This window comes from Thamnophis sirtalis, unplaced genomic scaffold (genome assembly GCF_051295495.1).
Source record: "Thamnophis sirtalis isolate CommonGarterSnake01/CBP01778 unplaced genomic scaffold, rThaSir2_p1.2 scaffold_3, whole genome shotgun sequence".
Lineage (NCBI taxonomy): Eukaryota > Metazoa > Chordata > Lepidosauria > Squamata > Natricidae > Thamnophis > Thamnophis sirtalis.
In genome coordinates, this window is record NW_028261383.1 from 28,283,941 (window position 1) to 28,308,093 (window position 24,153).

The following is a 24,153-nucleotide window of genomic DNA, read 5'->3' on the forward strand; positions in this document are numbered from 1 at the left end:
CCCACCCCTCTCCTAGAAAAAGGAAATATCCTGGGAAATATTGAAATATTATGTTTGCCTGAATCAGAAATGGAGAAACATGTTTTTAGGCAGGAAGCAGACTCACTCTTAATAGCCCCCACCTGTGTCAATAGGTCATTAAAAAGTCTGGGCCAGTCTATTCTACATAACAAAGATCCCCCTTCAGCTGCAGGGTGATGGGATAAAGGCATGATAGTATTAGCCCTTTACCTATCTCAACACAGGGCACCTGGGAAGAAGCAATGTTCAACCAAACTTGGATTCAAAACACAGCCTAGAGAGTTGCCCCTGCATGGCCCCATGGGAGTCTGACAACCAATCAGAATACAAGCTCAAGATCAAAGCCCAGAGAGGGCATAAAACCAGGGACTTTCAGCATCTCTGCCTCTTTTTCTTCTTCACCCAACATCTGGAAGCATGTGGCCCCCCCTTTTCTGTTCAGGAACTCAATCCATGTGATCCTGTCCACCATTAAATCATCTTTCCAAGCAGCCTCCATGTTTCCAGTGTCTTTTACACTTGGAACCGAACCCAGAAGGATATTTCTGTCAACAGTTCTCACTGTCAGAAAATTTCTCCTTATTTCTAGGTTGAATCTCTCCTTGGTCTGTTTCCCTCCATTTGCACTCAGTCCAATTACCTGAAGGTTGCCAGATGTTAAAGTTGAATCTCTCATGCCTCAAAGTCTTGACTGAGATTGATATTTCGGAGAGAGTTTCATCCACGGGGAAGGAGAACTGACTTCCATCCACACGATTATGGGCTATTTTAACAGGAGCGGCATTCATGGACAGCTCCAGTACGCCAAGGGCCTTAGAGAGTTGGTTTTTCTTTACGTTCAAGTAGTAGCCCTGAGAAAAGGATGCTAATTCTTCATAGACGTTATCATAAGCTCTCTGAGAGGCTCTAGTGTTCCTCTTAACAACTTCTGCAAAAAATGAAATACACATTTCTCCTTTTAAGTGGCTCCTCCCGAGTTTACCAAAGAAAAGAAAATTGTTTTAGAAAAGTGCCCTTTTGTTCCTATACAGGTAGTCCTTGGCTTACGACCACAGTTGAGCCCAAAATCGATAATACTAAAAAAGATATTAGTTTTTCTGGGTATAAATAATTTGAAAGATGACAATCATAATGTTTACAACAATATTCATTTCATTGATATTAATTCTATAATAATAAAAATGTAATGGAATGTAATGGAATAGAATAGAATAACAGAGTTGGAAGGGACCTTGGAGGTCTTCTAGTCCAACCCCCTGCCTAGGCAGGAAACCCTGCACCACTCCAGACAAATGGTTGTCCAATCTCACGCCACTAATGCAGGGAATACAGAAATGCACATATAGGTATTTTGCTGGTCGCTTTTTTATGTGGTCTTTTTATTTGGCTAGTGCAATGTTTCTCAGCCTTGGCAAGATAAGTGGACTTCAACTCCCAGAATTCCCCAGTCAGACGTGCTGGTTTGGGAATTCTGAGAGTTGAAGTTCAAACATCCTAGTTACCAAGTTAAGAAACATTGGGCTAGAGAAAGGTTTTCTTCCTGTTTTCCCCTTAAATCAATACAATACAATACAATAGCAGACTTGGAAGGGATCTTGGAGGTATTCTAGTCCAACCCCCTGCCTAGGCAGGAAACCCTATACCGTTTCAGACAAATGGTTATCCAATCTCTTCTTAAAGACTTCCAGTGTTGGGGCATTCACAACTTCTGGAGGCAAGCTGTTCCACTGATTAATTGTTCTAACTGTCAGGAAATTTCTCCTTATTCTAAGTTGCTTCTCTCCTTGATTAGTTTCCACCCATTGCTTCTTGTCCTGGCCTCAGGTACTTTGGAGAATAGCTTGACTCCCTCTTCTTTGTGGCAACCTCTGAGATATTGGAACACTGCTATCCTATCTCCCCATGTCCTTCTTTTCATTAAACTAGACATACCCAGTTCCTGCAACCGTTCTTCTTATGTTTTAGCCTCCAGTCCCCTAATCATCTTTGTTGCTCTTCTCTGCACCCTTTCTAGAGTCTCCACATCTTTTCTACATCGTGGGGACCAGAACTGAATGCAGTATTCCAAGTGTGGCCTTACCAAGGCTTTATAAAGTGGTATTAACAATTCACGTGATCTTGATTCTATCCCTCTGTTTATGCAGCCTAGAACTGTGTTGGCTTTTTTGGCAGCTGCTGCACACTGCTGGCTTTTATTTAAATGGTTATCCACTAGGACTCCAAGATCCCACTCACAGTTACTACTATTGAGCAAGGTACCACATATACTGTACCTGTGCATATAATAATAATTATCTGTTCCGGGCTTGTTTTCATTAAACTAGACATTTATGATGGTTGCAGCGTGTCATGGAATCATCTTTTGTGACCTTCTAACAAACAAAGTCAATGGGATGGCAGATTCACTTAACAACCATGTTACTAACTTAATCCTTGCAATGATTCACTTAACAACTCTGGCCCGAGAGGTCGTGAAAGGAGTCAAAATTCACTTTACAACCGTCTCACTTAACAACAGAAATGTGGGGCTCAATTGTGGTTGTAAGTCGAGGACTACCAGTATATGGTGTACCTGATCAATGAAATATGCCTATGGCCATGGACATCTGCATGTTCCTGACTTTAAAAATAAAAGACAAAGAAGTCACAGAATATTACTAGACATGGAATAGAATTTATAAATGGTTGGAGAGAAGAGGTAGAAATTAGATGAAGAATAATTACTGCTATATATGAATTAAATATAAAGATGGTTTTTAATTATAAATATGCTACTATAATTAACAGCATTATAAATATGCTAATATAAAGAAGAAATTGAGCCCAAAGTATTCTGTTATGCTTTGTTACTATTGTTATCAGTATGTGCTAATATTTTGTTTTCTCTTTGTTTTTCTTTTCTAAATGACATACCCTGACAATACAGTGTATTCAAAATGTTTATAAATAAAAAAAAGGAAAAGAAAAAAGAAATACTGTGTTTCCCCAAAAATAACACAGGATCTTATTTTATTTTGACCCCCGAAATAAGCGCTTGATATTATTTTCGGGAAGATCTTATTATTTTTCAGCTGCAGGAGATGGTGAGTATGATCACTTCATGGCTGCTGCTATGTTGCAATATTTTTGGGGAGGGCTTATTTTAGAGCATGTGCTCAAAAGCCCAATTGGGTTTATTACCTGGGGAGGTCTTATTTTGGGGGAAAGAGGGTATGCCTATGGCCAGGGACATCTGCATGTTCCTGGAATTCCATGGAAATGACAAAGCCGCTCACGACATCATGACCCCAGCACTGTCCAATGAAGTGTCAAAGGGGTGGAGTTTGAATCATGACCTCATGACACGCCCTCCTTCATTTGCCCTTCCTTGCCATTCCCCTCTAAGGCTAATGGCTGTCACCATAGTTTTCTTCAATGACTAGAGATGCTATTGGCAGCAGGGGGCTTTCTTCAGGATGTTTCACATCACTAGGGATTCTGGCTTACCATCTCGTGCAAAAATTTTCTTTGTGGCTTCAGTGGCTGTTTCTGTAGCTTCCTTGTGCAAATAGGAATGAGAAGAGAGCAGGGGGTCAGCTGCCTCTTTATGGCTGTCCCCAGGAGAGGAGGGGTCTTGGGTGGCATCATTTTCCCCGCCATGTCCACATTTGCCTGCATGGGGAAAAAAAACCATAATAAAAATGCATATTAAAAAAAGGGCAGGGCTTTCAGTGGTGGGATTCAGCCAGTTCGCACCTATTCGGGAGAACCAGTTGTTAACTTTCTAAGCAGTTCAGAGAACCGGTTGTTGGAAGAAATCTCATTTTGTTTTTTTCTCACATTACAGGGCTAATCCTGTAAGGAAGGCAGGAAGGAAACATTCTGGTGTTGTTTCTAGTCTAATCTTTATTGCCCTGATTACAGAAACTGCCTCTCTGTTTAACCCTTGTTACATTCTAACAGCTAAGGTGGAGAACCCATAAATGTGAGTGATGTTGAGTTGGCCATGCCCACATGGTCACATGACCACAGAGCCATGCCTATCCAGCTGGTCTTTAGGGCAGAGAACTGGTTGTTAAAGTATTTGAATCCCACCACTGAGGGCTTTCATTGTGCAGTTGTTGGCGGCTGGGTTTTTAAAAAAAAAATTATTTAAAACATTTATATAGCTGCCCATCCAGGAGTGGGATTCAGCCAGTTCGGACCGGTTCAGGCAAACTGGATGCTATTTTTACATCTGGTTTGCTGAACTGGTAGTTTGCAAGGACTGGCTGGCCACGCCCACCCCACTCGCTTCTCCTAGGAGTCTCCAGGTGACCTATTTTGGATGCCAGATAAGTGCACGGCCCGCATGGAGGCTCTGGGAGGGCAAAAAACAGGCCTCCCGGAAGTTACGGAAGTCCGGAAACAGGCCTGTTTCCAGCCTTTGGAGGGCCTTCAGAGCCCATGGGAGGCCATTTTTGCCCTCCAAGAGGCTCGAGGAAAGCCTCTGGAGCTTGGGGAGGCCAAAAATGCGGTGCAGAAGGCCGAGTAGGCATCCCCCCAGCAACCGGGAGGAGACCCGGTTGCAAAAAGTTTTGAATCCCACCCCTGTGCCCATCTTACAACTAACCCAGCACGGCTCCCAGGTAAAAATTAAAAGACATTTAGAGTTATTTTGAAAATGATAGTGCTCAACCAGTTAAGACATAAAACATGAAAAAGAACAAAAATCTGGCAACAACGCATGCTAATGTGCATTCTCTAATATTACCCCAACGCTTGAGGGAAAAGTCAGGTCTTAAGGAAGATGAAAATGGTGGATATCTACTAAACTTCAAGGGGTAAGGTGTTTCATTGCACAAGGGCGGCCATGCAAGCTTTCTAATATTATACCCCTCAGACAGGGTTTCGCAACTTGGGAGTCCTCCTGGACCCACAGCTGACCTTCGATCACCATCTGTCGGCTGTGACCAGGGGGGCATTTGCCCAGATTCACCTGGTGCGCCAGTTGCGACCCTACCTGAACCGGGAGGTTCTCACAACAGTCACTTGTGCCCTTGTGACCGCTAGGCTGGAATACTGCAACGTGCTCTACATGGGGCTGCCCTTGAAGAGCATCTGGCGACTTCAGCTAGTCCAGAATGCGGCCGTGCGAGTGATTGTGGGTGCTCCTCGGTTCGCCCACATAACACCTATCTTCCGCGAGCTGCCCTGGCTACCTGTTGATCTCCGGGTGCGCTTCAAGGTGCTACTTACCACCCATAAAGCCCTTCATGGTAGTGGATCTGGGTACTTGAGAGACCGCCTCCTGCCAATTACCTCCTCGCGACCGATTAGATCACACAGATTAGGCCTCCTCCGAGTTCCATCTGCCAGCCAGTGCCGACTGGCAACTACGCGGATGAGAGCCTTTTCAGTAGTAGCTCCGACCCTTTGGAACGACCTCCCCATGGAGATTCGTACCCTCACCACCCTCCAGACCTTCCGCACAGCCCTTAAGATCTGGCTATCCCGCCAGGCCTGGGGTTAAAGATTGGGATCCGTCCCCACCCGAATGATGAATGAATGTTGCTTCTATTTTTAATTGTGTAATGTCTGTATATGTCATTACGTGTATCCCCTCCCAATAGGTTGTAAGCTGCCCTGAGTCCCCTCAGGAAAAAGGGCGGCCTATAAATAAAAGCAATCTAATCTAATCTAATCTAGCTCACATCATTAGGCCAGAGGTATCAAACTCGATTTCATTGAGGGCTGCATCAGGGTTGTGTTTGATCTCAGGAAGCCGGGGTGGGTGTGGTCATGGTAGGCGTGGTCATCTTAATATCACTCATGTCAGCACCTGTAGTGGCCTGAGCAGAGGGTTTCAGGAGGCTGTTGCAGCTGAAAACAGAGCTTGGGAGGCCGTTTTCGCTGGCAGAGGGACCATGGACTGGTCCTTTACTGTTTCCAGGGCCGCCCTGTGGGCCAGATCTAAGCTCCCCATGGGCCAGATCTGGCCCACGGGCCTTGAATTTGACACCCCTGATTTAGAATAAGGGACTAGGAGTGTGTCCACCCTATTTGACCTTGTAGGTGGGGCAGGGGTGGGTTCCAGCAATGACTACTGCCAGTTCGCTTGTAGGCGTGCCGGACATGCCCGCTTGATGTATGTTGTGCACACATGCACAGTGCAATAAAAACCTATGGTGCTGCCTGGAGAACCGGTTTGGGGGCGTGGCAGGCCTGGGTCGCTGCCGGTTCCAATGACCCAGGCTGCCAAGCCACTACCGGTCTGGCCGAACCAGTCCGAACCGGTAGGAACCCACCACTGACGATGAGTCAACGTCCTTAGGGAAAGGATGTCCTGCAGATAATCTAGCCCTGTGCCTTTAAAGGTTATGATTTGCACCTTGAATTGCACCTGCAGAGAAACAGGAAGGTAGTGTAGTTCACACAACAGAGGTATTATCTGGGATGAGCTTTAATTGTTTGTATGCCTTCCTCAGTAGCAATTCTTAATTTCTCATAATTCAGGACACTTTGCTGAGACCTTAAATTTTCCAAATAGTACAACTGTTCTAATTATTTAGATTTTTTTTTAAAACTTGGAAACCTATCTCACTTTTCCCTAATAGGGCAACCTTTCTACAAAGAGATATTCCAGTGTTGCTAGCACAGCTGGTAGAACGGATCTGGAAATCAACTCCAGAGGAAGGCTAAAACTATCTTCTATTGAGATTGACTATAATAACAGTATTTTACAAGCCTGATTGATCTCTCTTCTTTCTTACACTCCCATGACTCAGGAGTATGTCTGAGTCTCTGCTAAATATTATCTCTCTATTGTGGATTTAAGATATCCCCCCCTTCCATTTCATCTCTTTGATAATTGAATGTGTGTATCTCCCTCAAAATCATCTTTTTTACTCCCTACATCTCTGTTAAAGTTGTCATGAATATAGAAAAACAAAGAAATGGATCCCTCACATATTTTCTCTTACCGTATTTTTTTCTTTAATTTTTTAAAAAAGTGTCATTTCTTTGTTTGATTGTTGTGGCGTTGTTGAGAATCAGGTGGTAAATTAATACATTCTTATTAATGTTTTTTTAAAATTCTTAGCCTGGATGAGATCCCCAGATCAGCAGAAAGCATTCAAACAACAGATCTTCCTCGTGTTGGTTATACACAGAAAGGACTACTCTATCTTCTTTAACCAAAATGTACATCAAACGTGTACATCAAATCTCAAAAACCAATGAAAAAAATACTGACTTCTTTTTCTAGAAGTGCTGCTCCAGAGAATGTTTGTGAGCAGATGATTGACATGGAGGAAAAGGGAACAAAAAATTATAGACCAAGCAAATGGTCATAAAGCCCCTATTGTTCCTGGCTAGATATTACGCAGAAAAGAACTTCAAATATTGCAACTGAAATAGCTGTTGCTAAGAGACATTTCAAACCTGGCAAGCCAGAAGCTATAGAAAAATGTTAAATCCCTGACCAATAAGTTCAAACCTCATGGTTGCCCTTAATTCAAAAGTGTATCATGAAATCTAAACTCTGAAGATGCTTCAACTTCTTCTAAACTAGAGTTTCATAACCTTGGCAATTTTAAGATGTGTCGCTGGGGAAATCTGGGAGTTGAAATCCACCTCTCTTCAACTTGCCAAAGTTGAGAAACATTTAATCTATATATTCTGTCACAAGAAGTATAATATATCCAACTCCCCCTTCCATCTGTTCCCTGATCTCACTTGATCATAGCTAAGTGGGCTAGTGAGAAATGTGGAAAGGAAGGTGATGGAAGTTCAGGAGTAGAGCAGGCCGGCCCCTTGGATATGCCATACTTGAATTCAAGGGCATGGCAGCTGTGACATATCTAAACAACTGTTGTGGCCTGCCAGTGGCCAGCAGAGCCGGCAGCAGACTCGGACAATGAGGAGGTTGGGGAGGAAGATGGACCAGTCCTGGAGTCTGGGGAAGAATCTGATGAGGGCTCTATGTCGGAGGCAGAGAAGGGGCCAGGGCCGTCTGACAGTTATCAGCTGCCTTCGGAGTCGGACATCAGTGGGGCAAACAAACAGCTGTAGCCTGTTCCCAGTGTGCGCATGCGCAGTGTTGCCAGACGAAGGGAACAGCTAAGGAACAGGGGTCGACTTGGGAGTAAGGCTACAGATGGATGGTGAATGGCCCCTCCCATAGGGAACAAAAGAGGAGTGAAAGGGGAGGGGTGTTTGCAGGAGACAATTAGTTCATTCCTGCATTCTTGCCAAGTATTGAGGTGTCTGAAAGTTATCGGCCTGGCCACTCTCCAAGTCTGATAAAGGTCGGTAATTGTGAACTATCTTGAAAGACTGTGGGAGAGGAAATACTTTGCTGGAGAGGAATTCGCCGCAAATTAAATAAAAAGGGTTTATCGGGACAAGGACTCAGCTTCATGTTGCTGGGGAAGCCTAGGTCAGAACATTACCTGAACTTGGTTGTTTTCTTTCAGACATTTCATTATCCAGACTAGATTGGATAATGTGGACTAGTGGATTAGCCTGATGACGTTACCTAGTTTGAGTAATGAAACATCTGCAAGAAAACAACCAAGCTCAGAGAGACGATGATTTGCATTGTCAGTCAGTCATAATTGTGGTGATCGATTGGTAATGAAAAGTTGGTGACATCACCCGAATGGGCACCATCTATCTATCTATCTATCTATCTATCTATCTATCTATCTATCTATCTATCTATCTATCTATCTATCTATCTATCTATCTATGGCTCTATGTGTGTCTGTGTGTGTGTCTGTGTGTGTGTGTAGGTTTCAGCACAACTCTGGAACTCCTCAAGCAATTTCAACCAAACTTGGTACGCAGATGACTTACTCTCTGGAAAAAAAATACTGTGGGGGTAAAACATCCCTAACACCCCTCGGGGTATGTGTTCTGTTAAAATACACCGTTTTGCCTTAAAATGGCTTCTACTGTACTGCCTCTATTGTACAGCGCAGTGGAATTGCCATGGTAACGACTTCACAGTATTCCACAAGGGGGCTCCCTTTGTTAAGGGGGAAAATCCAACATTAGAAATTACATTTGGTCTGGACATTTCCCCCCTATAAATAAATACCCAGGCAACACCAGGTTATCAGCTAGTATTAAATAAAATATGCCCATGAGGCCTTGTACAGGCTGAATACCTTTTGATTTTGCTTATTTTCTGGAGGAAATATATAATAAGAACAATGCTTCTGAAATTTAGTAGTTAAACATTAGGAAGGAGAAATTTGTACACCACAAAATTGGCTTAATTATATGTGACTTGTCTGGCCTGTTGAGCTATGACAACTAAGCTATATCTTATCCGTTTTTCTATATAGAATACGTACCTCCTCAGATGTATGGAGGGAGATCCTGTTGGTCTGGCCCAGAACCAGAGAGAGAGAAGGGACAAAGTCGTGGGAGAAACGAGGATAGACAATAAGAACTACGAAGGTTGTTTTAGAAGGGAGTAGGAAGAGAGAAAAGGTGGAGAATACGTTTGATATGCATGTGTGGAGCAGTTGTTTCTCTGCTGGAGAAGAAAAGTATATGGTGGTTTCTCTGAAGGAAGAGAAGCAAACTCCTAGAAGATGATATTTTCATCCAAGATGGGACACAGGGAAAAAGTGGCTATGGACAGAAGGTCTTTAATAAAGCCCTAGGCTCTGGGAAAGAATTGGCAGAAGCCTCCCAAGAGAGAGTCTTCTCCCATTAGAGCAGACACAGAAAAGGACCAGCTAAGCAGATCCAAAGAAAGTTAGATGACCAGCGCTGAGCATGCACATTTGTAAATCCAGCATGTTCCTCCCTTTTACTCTTTCTCGATAATCCTGGAAATGGGGGACGAAGATGTAGTGAAGGGTGGGGAGGAAATGAAGCATTCAGGAGGAGAGCTTGAGGGGAATAGTCACTAGTATAGAGACTGTTGGAAGAAATGTCCATCTGGGTTCATCTGCAAATGGGAAGAAAGACACTGGAAACATGGAGACTGCATGGAAATATGGTTTAATGGTGGACAGGACCACATGGTTTTTTTGGTCCTGGGCAAAGAAAAAGCACCTAGGTGGGAGAGATAGATAGATTTATGCCCTCTCTTGAGCCGTGCCTTGGAGCTTCCTGTTCCTGTGGCAAGAAATGCATCCTGATTGATTGTCAGACTCCCATGGGGTCATACAGGGGTAACTTTGTAGTGTCTTGAGTCCCAAGCTTGGTTGAATCTTGCTGGGTGATGTAATCTCCCCAGGTGCCGTGTGGTGGGTTCTTATGGGTAGAAGGCTAATCCTACCTTTGTTGGATCTTGGGTGAGGACATTTGCCTATGAATAGACCTATCTATAGATAGATTATAGATCTATCTATAATAGATCTTTTAAGTGAGGACATCTGCTGTGGGCTTTTGTGGAGGGTGGGGGCTATTAAGAGTGAGCCTGCTTCCTGCCTAAAAGACATGTTTCTCCCTTTCTCATCCAGGGAAATATAATATTCTGCCTTTTTAATATTTCCTAGGATATTTTATTCTTCTAGGAGAGGGGTGGGTGCTAACTTCCTACAAGACCTAAGAAGAAACCTGAACCTGGGTAGATGTCAGGATTTTGTTGTTAATATCTATCATAAATAGTTTTGCTGGACACAGTAAAGAAGGTCCATAAAAGCCTCCACTAGCTTGGTTTCTTTGTGACAGTTACCATTTTGTAACTCTAATTACCCCTTCCAGTCCTAAAAAGAACCCAGTCATACCATGGCAGATGGGAATAATGGGCCTTCTGATGTCATACCAAGCTTCCCGTTTTTGTCAGGATTTCCACATAAGAGAAATGGTGGAGGATCTATTTGAGCCCAGAGGGGAAAGCAGGACACATCCTATGAAGACCTTCCCACCCTCCCACTGGTTACCTTCCAAACAGGCTTGAAATGATTGTGCTGTTCCATTCTTCTCTTTAAGTGCTCCACCTTTCTCGAGATGGTCTCCAGGTGAAGGGTTTTTCTCCATGACAGCCTGCCTCATCCTCTTTCCTGGGATGTCGGCATCGGTGAAATCACTTGATGCAATGCCTTCCGATTCACGGTTGGGAGAAAACCCGTTCACAAGTCCCATGCAGAAAAGCAAAGGGAGCTCTCTGGCCAACAGCATAGTTTGTGGCTTGGCTTGGGTAGGCCGGACAAAAACTAAACAAAAAAGTTTCCCCCCACGTCTGCCTCACAACCTCTGCCTGCCTGCCTGCCTTGGCTGTGGGAATTTAACAGCTGAAGTTATGGAGGGGGGGGGGAGAAAATGAGCAGCTGCCAGTTGTTCATCTTCTTTTTTTTTCCTCTTCATATTGAATCTGCCTCTCTAATGAAGTCAGCATCGTAAACCCTCCCTCTCCCCGGCTGCAAAGAGGAACATTGCAAATAGAGTTTCTGACCAGTTGCCAGACTGGTATTTGCTGAAACTCCATGGGTTGCAGTGGGGGAGTATGTGAGTCCTGTTTGTTTAGAAAGGCGTTTCGCAATCTTGGCAACTTTAAAGATGTGCGTACTTCAGCTTTGACATTAAAAACCTTTCACTGTGGATTTGCTTTTGAAAGCATTGTGTCTCGGAGATCTTGTCACTTTCTAAGTGTTTCTGGCACAAGAGCACAATGCAGCCTTCTGATAACAGAATAGTAGAATAACAGAGTTGGAAGGGACCTTGGAGGTCTTCTAGTCCAACCCCCTGCTTAGGTAGGAAACCCTACACCACTTCAGACAAATGGATGTCCAATCTCTTCTTAAAAACCTCCCCTGTTGGAGTACCCACAACTTCTGGAGGCAAGCCCTTCCACTGGTTAATTGTTCTCACTGTGAGGATATTTTTCCTTAGTTCTAAGTTGGTTCTCCCCTTGATTACTTTCCATCCATTGCTTCTCATTCTGCCTTCAGGTGCTAATGAGAAGAGATGGACCCCTTTAGATTCACCCTTTTAGACTGTAGAATTCTAGATGGTCATAAGAATGTCACTAGCTCTACAAGTGATGCTGTTGAGGATTTTAGCCAGGGCCTGGAGTCTGTGAGGGTCTGGATGGGAGGGAGCAAATTACAACTCACCCTGGCAAGATGAAGTAAGTCTGGGTCTTTGGGTCCCCTGGATCTGGTGATTTCCCCCCCTCCTATCTTTACCTTTTATGGGATAACAACCCCCAGACCGAGCTGGTGTGTAATTGTGGTGACCCAGGACAAGGCATGGAGACAACACAGCAAGTGGATTGTTCAAACTCCCCTTTATTGCTCCAACTTTCCCTAAAATGCTCCCACATTTACGGCAAGTCCACAACAAAGCACTCTCTCTCTCTTACACACACACACAGCAGCCTCTGGTCCAGCAAAATGCTATTAGCACAAAGTTTCAAAGCACGAAGTCCAGTGAGGCAAAAGAACAAGGCAATGAGTCCATGAAGCAAAGGAGCAAAAGATTTTCTAAAGAGAGTAAAAAAATTAAATAAAGATTCTCAACAGACATAGGTGCTTCTGAAGTTAGTTTTATTGGGCTCCACCAGAGAGATGGGCCAAGGGTACTACCATTTGGCTGATTATGATCCCAGGGTAAGGGACATCCAGGGACCAGAAATAAGATCCATTTTGCGTTAGAGCATTCCTTCAATGTACACCATCTCTATGGAGTAAAAGTGAACAAAGGAATCGACGTGAGAAATGCAAGCTATTTTTTCGGCATCTCCCTTTCCCAAATCTTACCATAAGACTATCAGAAAAAGTAGCAGCCCTGGCTTTCTGGTTAACAACTTTTATTGTTTTTTTAAAAAAATGTTGTTTATTTGAACACATGGTTGGCTGGGGAATTCTGGGAGTTGAAGCCCAAATATCTTAAAGTTGCTAAGGTTGAGAGATATAAGGCTGAACTTCAGCAGGTGTACTTTGAATTCTAGTGCTGAGAAGGGCCAATGGGAGAAGATGCACCTGTTGAATTTGCATTGGCCACGAGCTGTTCAAGAGAAAGTCTATTGCTTTGTGGGCTCTTAATCCTGTTTCCTTGTCATCAGTAACTCTCTGCTTGGTGGGCTGTTGCGACGACAAACAAAAGCTACAATGTGGTTGCAGATGGCATTGTGTTGCATTCTCCTTAGGAGAGTTCACAAAGTCTATTCTGATAGATCTACATTTTTCTGCATGTGATATTGCAAAGTGCATAGAAAATAGGCGGTGCTTGTGCTGTGATGTTGTCACACTGCTAGTGTTATTTTTTCATTATCCCCCTGGATCCATCTTAATTCTCTGTGGTATAAGCAACTGGGAGGGAGACATAGAGGGAAAATGCCACCAGGCTTTCAAGATTCCTTATTTGCTGTGCCCTGTATTAGTTTTTCTCAAGCTCAGCAAGATTGCTCAGGGAATTCTGGGAATTGAAGTCCACCCATTTTAAAGTTGCCGAGGTTGAAAAACATTGCTCTGTATCAATAAAATGGGCTCCAGGATGTCTGGTGTAGTCTATTCCTTCACTTTGTCTACCTTAAGGGACTGACAGGACTACGTCCAGATTCATAGCTGACATTATTTTCCATTTTTTAAAATTGCTGTTGTTACTTACACTTAGCGTTCCAAATAATTCTGACTGGATTCAGTACTTTGGGGTATTAGATCCTTCCTAAAGTCTAGACCTCTGATTCCCACAGAATTGAAATTTGGCAACTTTTATAAAAGAATTTTATGACATAAAAATGACCATGAAGCATTTTATGACAAATTACAAAATGTCATGAAAGATTTCCCATAGTCAACAGCTGAGGTTTGAATGCACTACACAAGAGGGGGTCCCCACCCCACGGCAGGCCGGTACCAGTCCATAGACCGTTAGGAACCAGGCTGCGCAAGCAAGTGAAGTTTCATCTACGTGTGTGCGAGGTCTAGATAGTGTGTGAAACCACACACACACGCCATCAGTCCATGGAAAAATTGTTTCCCACAGAACTGGTTCCTTTTGTGCCCCAAAGATTAGGGCCCACTGTTATACAGTTCAAAACTGGCTATTTTCAAGGTAGATACATTCCTAAATTTTTAAGAACATTTGTAGCAAAGGCAGCAGTGCAGTTAGTAGCTCTGCTGTCAAGTGCCAGGGAAATCAGAAAATCCAGCCAGTTCAAATAAATATCAAGGTTTATTGCTCACTACAAGAATCTGAACTACTAATGGTCAAAGCAAATTGGCGGTAGATAAGAGTCAAAGGAATTCAAGGTGAGCTGGATTTAGATCTCTTATGGTCACGAAGGGATTCAGGACCAATGACATGTTTGACCCTCCCTCGGGCTCAGTCGAGTTATCTCCTACATCTGCCATTGTTGACTGCATTGAAGAAGAATCTGGTAAGAAAACCTCTCTTATTTATGACCCAGGCTCTTGGGTTGCCTGGTTTTGACTAAAGAGAAAGATAAAGTGCTCTAATGAATGGGTTGGCAGCTTCAGCTGCTTAACTCACTAGCTTGGAGGAGGCTTAGAGTTTCTGTGGTCCATCGTGAAACTGCTCGTGTTCCCATCCTCATCACTGATCAAAGCTTCTGCAAAAGGATTGCAGCAGGTTGACCTACGGAGGAGAGCAAAACAAGAAAAAATGAAATTAAAAAATATTTAATACATGCTCTGTCCTAAATATTAGCTAATTTTAAATGTAAAATTAGCTAATATTAATAGCAGCACATTCTGTCTGCTTTAGCAACAATTTTTTTTTGCTAGTTCTTACCTAATATAGATCTGGCTAAAATTCTACGTGTTTTGTAATTTGGGGAGTTTCAAATTAATAAAAGCAATATTCTAATTTTGGATTATTTTCACCTGGGAAAAAGATATAGCTGAGTGTTAAATCAATAAAGGCAACCATCTCTTTGCATCTTTGTTTTCTATTTTTGCTGGAAATTTTGTGAACTCCAGAGGGCACTCTTAGTCTATTTCAGAATAATTAGAAGCCTGCTGATTTTCACAAATATCCAGGAAGAAGCACACAACCAGCATGTAAACTGTTATAAATGATTAATTATTTGGCTTCCTCTTTAAACATAATAAGAAGCTCAGCCAATAATAAAGACTGTCGGTAGTGGTCAGAGCTATTGTGCGCTGAAGAGTGAATATTGCACATTCGTAAGGCAGGCAAGGGACGAAACGAGCTTTGGGATGTTACATTGTAAAAGTCCAGGGCAGAGAAGGAGAAAGCTGAGATTTACTTGCACTTACATTTACAGGTAGTCCTTAATCTATGTCCACACCTGAGACCAAAATTTCTGTTGTTAAGCAACGCGATTGTTAAATGAGTCATGCCCAATTTTACAATCTTTTTGCACAATGGTTTTTAAGTGAACCACTTCAGTTAAGTGAATCAGGTGGTCTTTAAGTGAATTTCCTATTGATTTTCCTTGTCGGTAGCCGTCTGGGAAGGTTGTAAATGGTTATCATATTAATTATAGCAGTAGACTAATTCAGGATGCTACAACCATTGTAAATACAAGCTGGGTACCAAGCAATCAATTTTTGATCATGTGACCATGGGGTTGCTTCATCGTTTTGAAGTGTGAGGAAGTTACATTTTTCAGTGCTCTTGCAACTTTGAATAGTCACTAAATGATTGGTTGTAAATCGAGAACTACCTGTGGTTTTATCTTATCTTTATTATTATTACTTTTATAAATAACTCAAAGTAAAGATACCTAATACTCCTTCCTTCTCTTTTCCCCATAACAACAATAGGGTTGGACATCACAACAGCTATGTTGGACAGAGAGAGAAGGACTAGCTCTAAGTTATTTAGCTGGCTTTCATGCCTAAGGTGGAGCTAGAACTCACAGTCTCCTTGTCTCTAACTTGGTTCCTTAGTATTAGAAATTCTGCTTATATACAGCATCACAGAGCAAACAACGAGTAAACAAAGACTACTGGCTGAATACTACTGTAGTGGTTGCATACAAATATATTCCAAAAATGAATTCCAACACTTAGCTACTAAACCAATCTGGCCCTCAATTGTTCTCCTTCAGCTCCAGATTAAAGGAAAACAAAAGGAAGGCCAAGTAAAATTGAATTGGAAAGATTTAAGTTTCAAGTTTAAGGTTTAAAAGCATAGGTTTAAAACTGCGGGAAACTTAGTTTTTGTTTTCAGGGTGGGATGCAATCATTTTAATTTTCTCTGCATTATTTTAAGGAGTCACTGCTAAAAACTAACTGGAGTGGTGTGGTGTCCTAGAGGTAAGGATGCTTGCCGCCCACTCAAAGGTTGAGAATTCAATCCTAGGCAGTGATAAATGTTTGGCTGCTGATAGAATTAGACAAATGGCGAAAGTTGTGGGAGAGGAGTTATAAATTAACAATGTCAACTGCATATAAAGAAAACATATATAAAATGTTTTACAGATGGCACTTTCCACCAGCAAGACTGGCTAAGATGTTCAAGGATATGTCTGCTTAGTGCTGGAAATGTAACCAGACACCAGGCTCATATTACCACATGTGGTGGACATGCCCAAAGGCAAAAAAGATATTGGACTAAAATACACACTTGGATAGAAAAAATGATAAAGGAACACATAGACCTAAAACTAGAAATATTTATCATACCAGAAAAATATAATATAGGGAATATGTACTTATTGCTACATGTGTTAACAGCAGCTAGAATTGTATTTACACATCGGATGAGCATAGAGATCCCTACAGAAGAGAATGTAATTAAAAAATAGAATGTGCAGAAATTGAAAGATTAACTCTGAAACTTAAACACAAGGAAGGCACTAAATATTTCTTAATATAGGATTCGTTCTATCAATGTATTATCGAACGTATTAATGAACAAAAGTTAGATTTCAAAAAATACAAGAGAATAACTAATTTTGTAAAAATGGTTTACCAAATGGATAAGTAAGCACTATTGTCATTATATGCTTATTATCAATGTTATGATGGGATCTTTGTTACTATATGATTATTACTAATGTTATGAATACTATTGTTATGATGATGATGATTGCTCAAACTAACTATACCTAGAGAACACAGTTTTATATAGATATTGAATTTTTTTGCTCTTTCTATATTTAATAAAGAAAAAAGAACAAAGAAAAGTTGACTCAGCCTTCCATCCTTCAGAGATTGGTAAAATGAGGACCCAGATTGTTGGGGGCAATATGCTGTAAAACTGTTTAGAGAGTGCTATGAACCCCTGTGAAGCAGTATAAAAGTTGAAGTATTATTGCTATTGCTAAAGTTGTCACCACACAATAGTTGACAAAGCATTTTATACTTTATACTTCTGGAGGTGAAACAATTTGCACTGGCATAACTCAGGACTGGTTAGGACTCTTGCATGTAAAAATTGAGTGAGGCTGAATGATTTTTATGATTGTTTTTTTTTTCAGAACAATGGATGTATACATACCTATATTCACATTTTACATTCTTCACATCACCTCCTACTGGAGTGCAAGTGAGACCAGAAGGATTCGTATTGATTTTGACGGTTACGGCACTTTGGTCATCCATGGCAGTGAATGACGTTTGCCAAGTATGATGATGACAGTCTGGTTCCTTCTGGTTATTGCCCCCACAAGGCGCGAAAAATTCTCTGAGTTTTGGCACAGGTGGGCTCTCATCGGTCTCCTGTTGAATAGCAAATATGTTGGTTAGTAATAAAGCTATAATACACGAGTACATGAATTTAAAATGCAAATGCAAGGACACATAGATCGCCTTTTCCCCAATTTAGCAGCCAATATGGATACTGTATATAGGTGTCAAGTGCAAAAGACCAGGTCTCCAGTGAAGGTCTAATTAAACTGATTTATTGCTAAAATGCCTAAATGCACAGGAATCTCTTCAACTAATGGTTCACACTTGCTTGGAGTTAAATAAGAGTCAACTGAATTCAGGGGGGAATTGGATTTAGACCTCTTGTGGCCATGTAGGGATTCTAGGCTGATCCTTCATTTAACTCCACACCCAGGTTCTGCCATTCCTTCTCTTCTAATAGGACTGCAATTCCCAGAATTCTCAGTAACTTCTTGAGAATCTTAGAAACTGGATTGGTTGGAATGGCACTGATTTTGCAGTATTTTGCATCCTCCTGGCCAGAAGGGATGGTGAGTGCAGACATAAAATGCAGAATTAAATGATTTAAACTATATTTGGCCTATCACTCTTCCTAAATGATTCTCATTTCCCCATAACAATTTGTAGTTTAGAATCATCTAACCATGATACCAAAGGAACAGTCCCTCTTTGAGGTAGATGGCTGGTTTAGAAGTGAAATATAAATTTTAAAAAAAGTAATAACAGCTGGCTGGGTGATGCTCTAAAGCTGTATTTCTCAACCATGGAAGATGTATGGACTTCATTTCCCAGAGTACCACAACCAACATAGTTGGCTGGAGAATTCTGGGAGTTGAAGTCCACAAGTCTTCAAAGTGCCAAGGCTGAGAAACTACCCTGTTTCCCCAAAATAAGACCTCCCTGGATAATTAGCCCAATTGGGCTTTTGAGCACATGCACTAAAATAAGCCCTCCCCTGAAAATAAGCCCTCCCTGAAAATATTGCAACACAGCAGCAGTCATGAGGTGATCATGCTCATTGCCTCCTGCACCTCAAAAATAATAAGACCTCCCTAAAAATAAGGCCAAGTGCTCCCTAAAAATAAGGCCAAGTGCTATCCCGGGGGTCAAAAGAAAATAAAACCCTGTCTTGTTTTCAGGGAAATACGGTATAACTAGCAATGGAGAGAAGACTAACATTAGGATACCTCCTTCTGCACCCTGATGTATATGTGTAGATGGAACAAATGCTTTTTGATTCTCCCCTGTGAAGGATATATAGATAGTCCTTGACTTACAACCATTCCTTTAGTGATTGTTCAAAGTTATAACGGTGCTGAAAAAAGTGACATACAACCATTTATTAGACTTACGGCCATGTCAGCATCCCCATGGTCACGTGATCAAAATTTGGATGTTTCCCAATTGGCATGTATTTATGATGGTTGCAATGTCTTGGGTTATGCGTTCACCTTTTTTGACCTTCTGATTGTCGGTGGGGAAGCAAGATTCACTTAACAATCAACTGCAGTGATTCACTTAAGAACTGTAGCAAGATTGTAAAATGGGGCAGTTTAATAACTGTCTCGCTCAGCACCAGAAATTTTGGGCTCAATTCTGGTTGTAAATCAAGGACTATCTGTATAAAAGAGAAGGCTTTTATGATTGGCTCTTTGTGGCAACGAATGTTTCATTCCCATTCCTGTGACTCTCTCTAAACGCAGTTGTGTTACCTGGATCCCTGGATTAGATAGAGACTCTCCTTAGACCATTATCAACTTGACTTTTATCTCTATGGACTTGTTTGAAAAAAGGAAGCTCTCGTGCCTCTTTTCTATATAAAATGCTTTGAGTTTGCAGTGTGTTGAGTTTATGCCATTTTGGTGGGAAAATGACAACCGTTGGCTGTTTTTGTATAATGAGTAACATAAAATATAAAGTATTATATATTATTATATTATATTAATTATATTACATATATTATATTATATTATATTATATTATATTATATTATATTATATTATATTATATTATATTATATTATATTATATTATATTATATTATATTATATTATATTAATTATATTATATTATATTATATTATATTATATTATATTATATTATATTATATTATATTATATTATATTATATTATATTATATTATATTATATTATATTATATTATATTATATTATATTATATTATATTATATTATATTATTATATTATATTATATTATATTATATTATATTATATTATATTATATTATATATTAAAATATAAATTTAAAGTACGGGAACGTCTTCATGGTGGGCCAGTTTCTGCTACTCTCCAATGTTGCTAAATCAAGCATTAAACATAGCAGAAGAAATAATCTTTGTTCATCTGAGTCTGCAGAAATCAGTTTGTGAGTCCTTGGTAATATAGGAAGTCCTCAACGTATAACCAAAATTGAACTCAAAATTTCTGTTGCTAAGTGAGATGCTTGCTAAGTGAGCTTTGCCTCATTTTACGACATTCCTTGCTACATTTGTTAAGCGAATCACTGCAGTTGTTTAGTTAGTAACATGATTATTAAATGAATCTGGTTTCCCCATTGACTTTGCTTATCAGAAGGTTGCAAAAAGTGACCACACGGCCCTAGGACACTGTGATCGTCATAAACATGAGTCAATTGCCAAGCAGCCAAATTTTGATCATGAGAGCATGGAGATGAAGAACAGAAGTATTACCAGAGGATTAAGTAAGGAATGAGTGCTGTGAATAAAATTTCAGGCTTACCAAAGCTGTTTCAGGAACGACGCTGATGGGAAGTTTCAGGTAGTTCTGAGCAGAACCGCTGCTAGCAGTGAAGGTCACAACGCTGGGGGAAAAAAACATTTGTGGATTCATTAAACAGCAAACCGTACGTTTTCTTCCTTCTGCAATCCTGCTCCACTCTGCTGCATTATGACACAAAGAAAAGGGAATCAAGCTGTTCTCCAAAGTACCTGAAGGTAGGACACGAACCAATGGGTGGAAACTAACTAAGGTGAGAAGCAACCTAGAATGGAGGACAAAATTTCCTGACAGTTAGAACAAGTGGAACAACTTGCCTCCAGAAGTATTCTATTCTTTCAAAAATCTTTTTAAAAATATTATATTAAAATTTGGGTCTGTGCCTTGACACATTGATTAATGAGTTTAATTAACCAGTGGGGCAGCTTGCCTCCAGAGGTTGTGGGTGTTCCATCACTGGAGGCTTTTAAGAAGAGACTGGGCAGTCTCTTGTCTGAAATGGTACAGGGTCTCCTGCTTGAGCAGGAGGTTGGACTACAAGACCTCCAACAGTTTTCAGAAATGGATCACTTTGCCTTCTTCTTCCTGAGGCTGAGAGAGAGGAAGGGGCTTAAAGTCCCCCAGCTAGTTCTGTGCCTAGGGTAAAAGTAGAATTCAGGTTTCCCCTAGTCCCGTGATGGTGAACCTATAGCACGTGTGCCAGAAGTGGCACGCAGAGCTATCTCTCTGGGGATACAAGCTGTCGCCTGGTGCTCTTCCGGCTTCCGGCAGACCGGCCAGCTGGTCTTCATGCACGCGGGAGCACCAGAAACATGAAAGAGCAACCGCCCAAGGCACATACACGCACCGGGAAGATGATCTTCCGGTTTCCGGCTCGTGCATGCACACAAGCCAGCTGGTCTTTGCGCATGCATGTGTGCCAGAAACTGGAAGAGCAGGTGACTGGGACATCATCTTCCAGGGACGCTCATGCGCATTGGGTGGCTGCTCTTCTGGTTTCTGGTGAATGCATGTGCACCAGCCAGCTGGTGTTCGCACGCACATGCATGCCACAAAATGTGGAGTTGGCCAGGTTCACCAACACTGCCCTAGTCCAAATGCCTTTAATCAGGACACTGTTATTTAGCTAGATTCGCCTTATCTAGCTAAGCAACATATTCTCCTCTTTATCCAGAAAAAAAAAATCTGCCAGACATTTTTCATTCATCAAAGGGATCACAAATCTCCAGGATTCTCTCTTTGCTTTTCTCTCTTTATGCCCATCTTTGCTGATTTTTGATATCCACCATGATTTTTGATATCCTCCACCACGATTTTTGATATCCTCCATCTACCTGGAAGCATAGCTGTCGTTCGCAGTGGGTGCAATAAAGGTTGCCGTCAGGGTAACATTTTCTCCTGTGTCCAGGAAACGCTCTTTTGGTTCATAGCCGCTCATGAAACTCCGATCATCCCAAACTTTAAAAGCAAATGTTTTAGCTTCTCCGTAATTGACCACCAGCACAGAGACTTCTAAGGTCCCACCAGGTGCCATGGTGCCTGTGGGGTGGAAAATGGCAACGTGCTCACAATATAGGTAAATATGGTCATAGTACAGGCAGCCCTCAACTTACGATTGCAAATGAACCCAAGGTTTCTGTTGCTAAGCAAGATAGTTCTTAACTTTGGAGTTTTGCCCAATTTTACCACCTTCCTTGCTCATTGTTGTTCAGTGAATCACTGCAGTTGTTAAATTAGTTATACGGTTGTTAAGCAAATCCGGTTTTCCCATTGACTTTGCTTGTCAGAAAGTCATAAAAGGTGATCACATGACCCCAGGACACTGCAAATGTCATAAACATGAGTCAGTTGCCAAGGGTCTGAATTTTGCTCTGTGACCATGAGGATGTTGCAATGGTTATAAGGGTGAAAAATGGTCATGTCACTTTTTTCAGTGCTGTTGTAATTTTGAATAGTCACTAAATGAAGTGCTGTTAGTCGGGGACTACCTGTACCCTGAAATATCAATTATCTATCAGATGCCATAAGAAAAAACAGTAAATCTTTCTTCAATTTCACATATTTCAAAACTGTTGTAAGTCGAGGATTACTTGTACTTAGGACAATTGCTTATGAGTCGCTCTGACAGAAAGATGAGTGGCATATAATTTTAATAAATACAAATATTCTAGGCTGAACATCTGGCTGACTGTGCAACAAAATATAATAATAATGGTCACAGCATCTTGAGGTCACATGATCACCATTTGTGACCTTCCCAGCCAGTTTCCAACAATTAAATTCAATGGGGGAAACCAGATACACTTTGAATAGAATGGAATGGAAAGGAATGAAATAGAATAGAAAAGAAAAGAGCATAGCATAGCATAGAAAAGAAAAGAATAGGAATAGGAATAGGAATAGGAATAGGAATAGAATAGAAATAGAAGTAGAAAATGGAATAAAAATAGAATAAAAATAGAATAGAAAATAGAATAGAAAATAGAATAGAAAATAGAATAGAAAATAGAATAGAATAGAAAATAGAATAGGACTAGGACTAGAATAGAATAGAGCACAGCACAGCACAGCACAGCACAGCACAGCACAGCACAGCACAGCACAGCACAGCACAGAAAAGAAAAGGAATAGAAATAGAGTAGAGTAGAATAGGAATAGAAATAGGAATAGGATAGAATTCTTTATTGGCCAAGTGTGATTGGACACACAAGGAATTTGCCTTTGGTACATATACTCTCAGTGTACATAAAGAAAAATAAAATAGAATACATTCATCAAGAATCATAAGATACAACACTTAGTGATAGTCATAGGTTACTAATAAGCAATCAAATTATACCAGGAAACAAATAAAACAATAAACATTTTAAAGATACAAGCAACATGGTTATAGCCATGTGGAAAGAGATAGGTACTAGGAAAGAGATTGGTACTAGGAAGGAAGAGAAGAATAATAGAATAATTCTTCTAATAATTATAATTATTATTATCATAATAAATTATAGAATTATTTATAAAATAGAATAATATAATAAGAGAATACTAATATCATATCATATCATCTCTCATCTCTCATCTCTCATATCACATATCGTATCATATATGTTATCATGTTATCATATATACCATATATCATATCTCATATCATATACAATACAAATCATAAATCATACGTATCGTAGAGTGGGAGGTTTCAAAATTTTTTAGAACCTCTTCTATAGGTGTGGCCTGCTTTGTGGGAATGACTTGCCAGCCATGTGACCAGGTGGGAGTGGCTTGCTGGCCATGTGACTAGGTGGGTGTGGGTAACTTGTAAAATGTGGTGAAACTCACTTAACAATGCTTTGCTTAGAAACCAAAAAGTTGGCTCAGGAACACTGGCATTTGAAGCACGCAAGTCTTAAAGCTGTCAAGTTACAAGACCCTTGCACCCCTAACTGTTTAAAAAAACCCCAGGGTTGTTCAAACTTGACAGCATTAAGACTTGTGGACTTCAACTCCCAGAATTCCTCCTCCAGTCATGTTGGATCAGAACTCTGGCACTGAAGTGTGCAAGTCTTAAAGCTGTAAAGTTACGAGGCCCTTGCACCCCTACCCCTTTAGAAAAAAAAACCCAGAGTGTTCAAACTTGACAGGTTTAAGACTTGTGGACTTCAACTCCCAGAATTCCTTCTCTCGCTCTTCATCTTGATGATGTGCGGATGGGCTGGGGGGAGGGAGCTGGAACCGGTTCTAAACGGCACTGTTGATTTGTGGAACCTTTTCTATAGAAGAGGTTAGAACTGGCAGGAACCCACCCCTGGTATTGTATCGTATCATATCATAACATATCATATCTTTTCGTATCATA

At 41.0% G+C, this 24,153-nt stretch overlaps 2 protein-coding genes across 3 annotated transcripts in view; both read right to left on the reverse strand.

Annotated features, from left to right (window-relative positions):
• Window positions 1-11,243, reverse strand: part of LOC106551026 (uncharacterized) — a 37,744-nt gene extending 26,501 nt beyond the window's left edge. Inside the window, exons 1-3 of the mRNA XM_087708469.1 lie at window positions 10,887-11,243; window positions 3,508-3,672; window positions 662-949 (exon numbers count right to left, since the gene is read on the reverse strand). Coding sequence (XP_087564595.1) covers window positions 662-949; window positions 3,508-3,672; window positions 10,887-11,124 — 691 coding nt within the window. The 5' untranslated portion in view covers window positions 11,125-11,243. The remainder of the gene's footprint in view (window positions 1-661; window positions 950-3,507; window positions 3,673-10,886) is intronic.
• Window positions 11,244-12,474: 1,231 nt separating this feature from the next.
• The window catches only part of LOC106555234 (von Willebrand factor A domain-containing protein 7), a 39,555-nt gene continuing 27,876 nt past the window's right edge, over window positions 12,475-24,153 (reverse strand). Inside the window, exons 14-18 of one of the 2 annotated variants that reach the window (XM_087708472.1) lie at window positions 21,638-21,842; window positions 20,307-20,388; window positions 17,380-17,600; window positions 14,440-14,544; window positions 12,475-12,624 (exon numbers count right to left, since the gene is read on the reverse strand). In XM_087708472.1, the coding sequence (XP_087564598.1) occupies window position 12,624; window positions 14,440-14,544; window positions 17,380-17,600; window positions 20,307-20,388; window positions 21,638-21,842 (614 nt within the window). In that variant the 3' untranslated portion in view covers window positions 12,475-12,623. Of the gene's footprint in view, window positions 12,625-14,438; window positions 14,545-17,379; window positions 17,601-20,306; window positions 20,389-21,637; window positions 21,843-24,153 lie in introns of those variants that run through there. The other variant, XM_087708471.1, reaches the window with a different exon arrangement.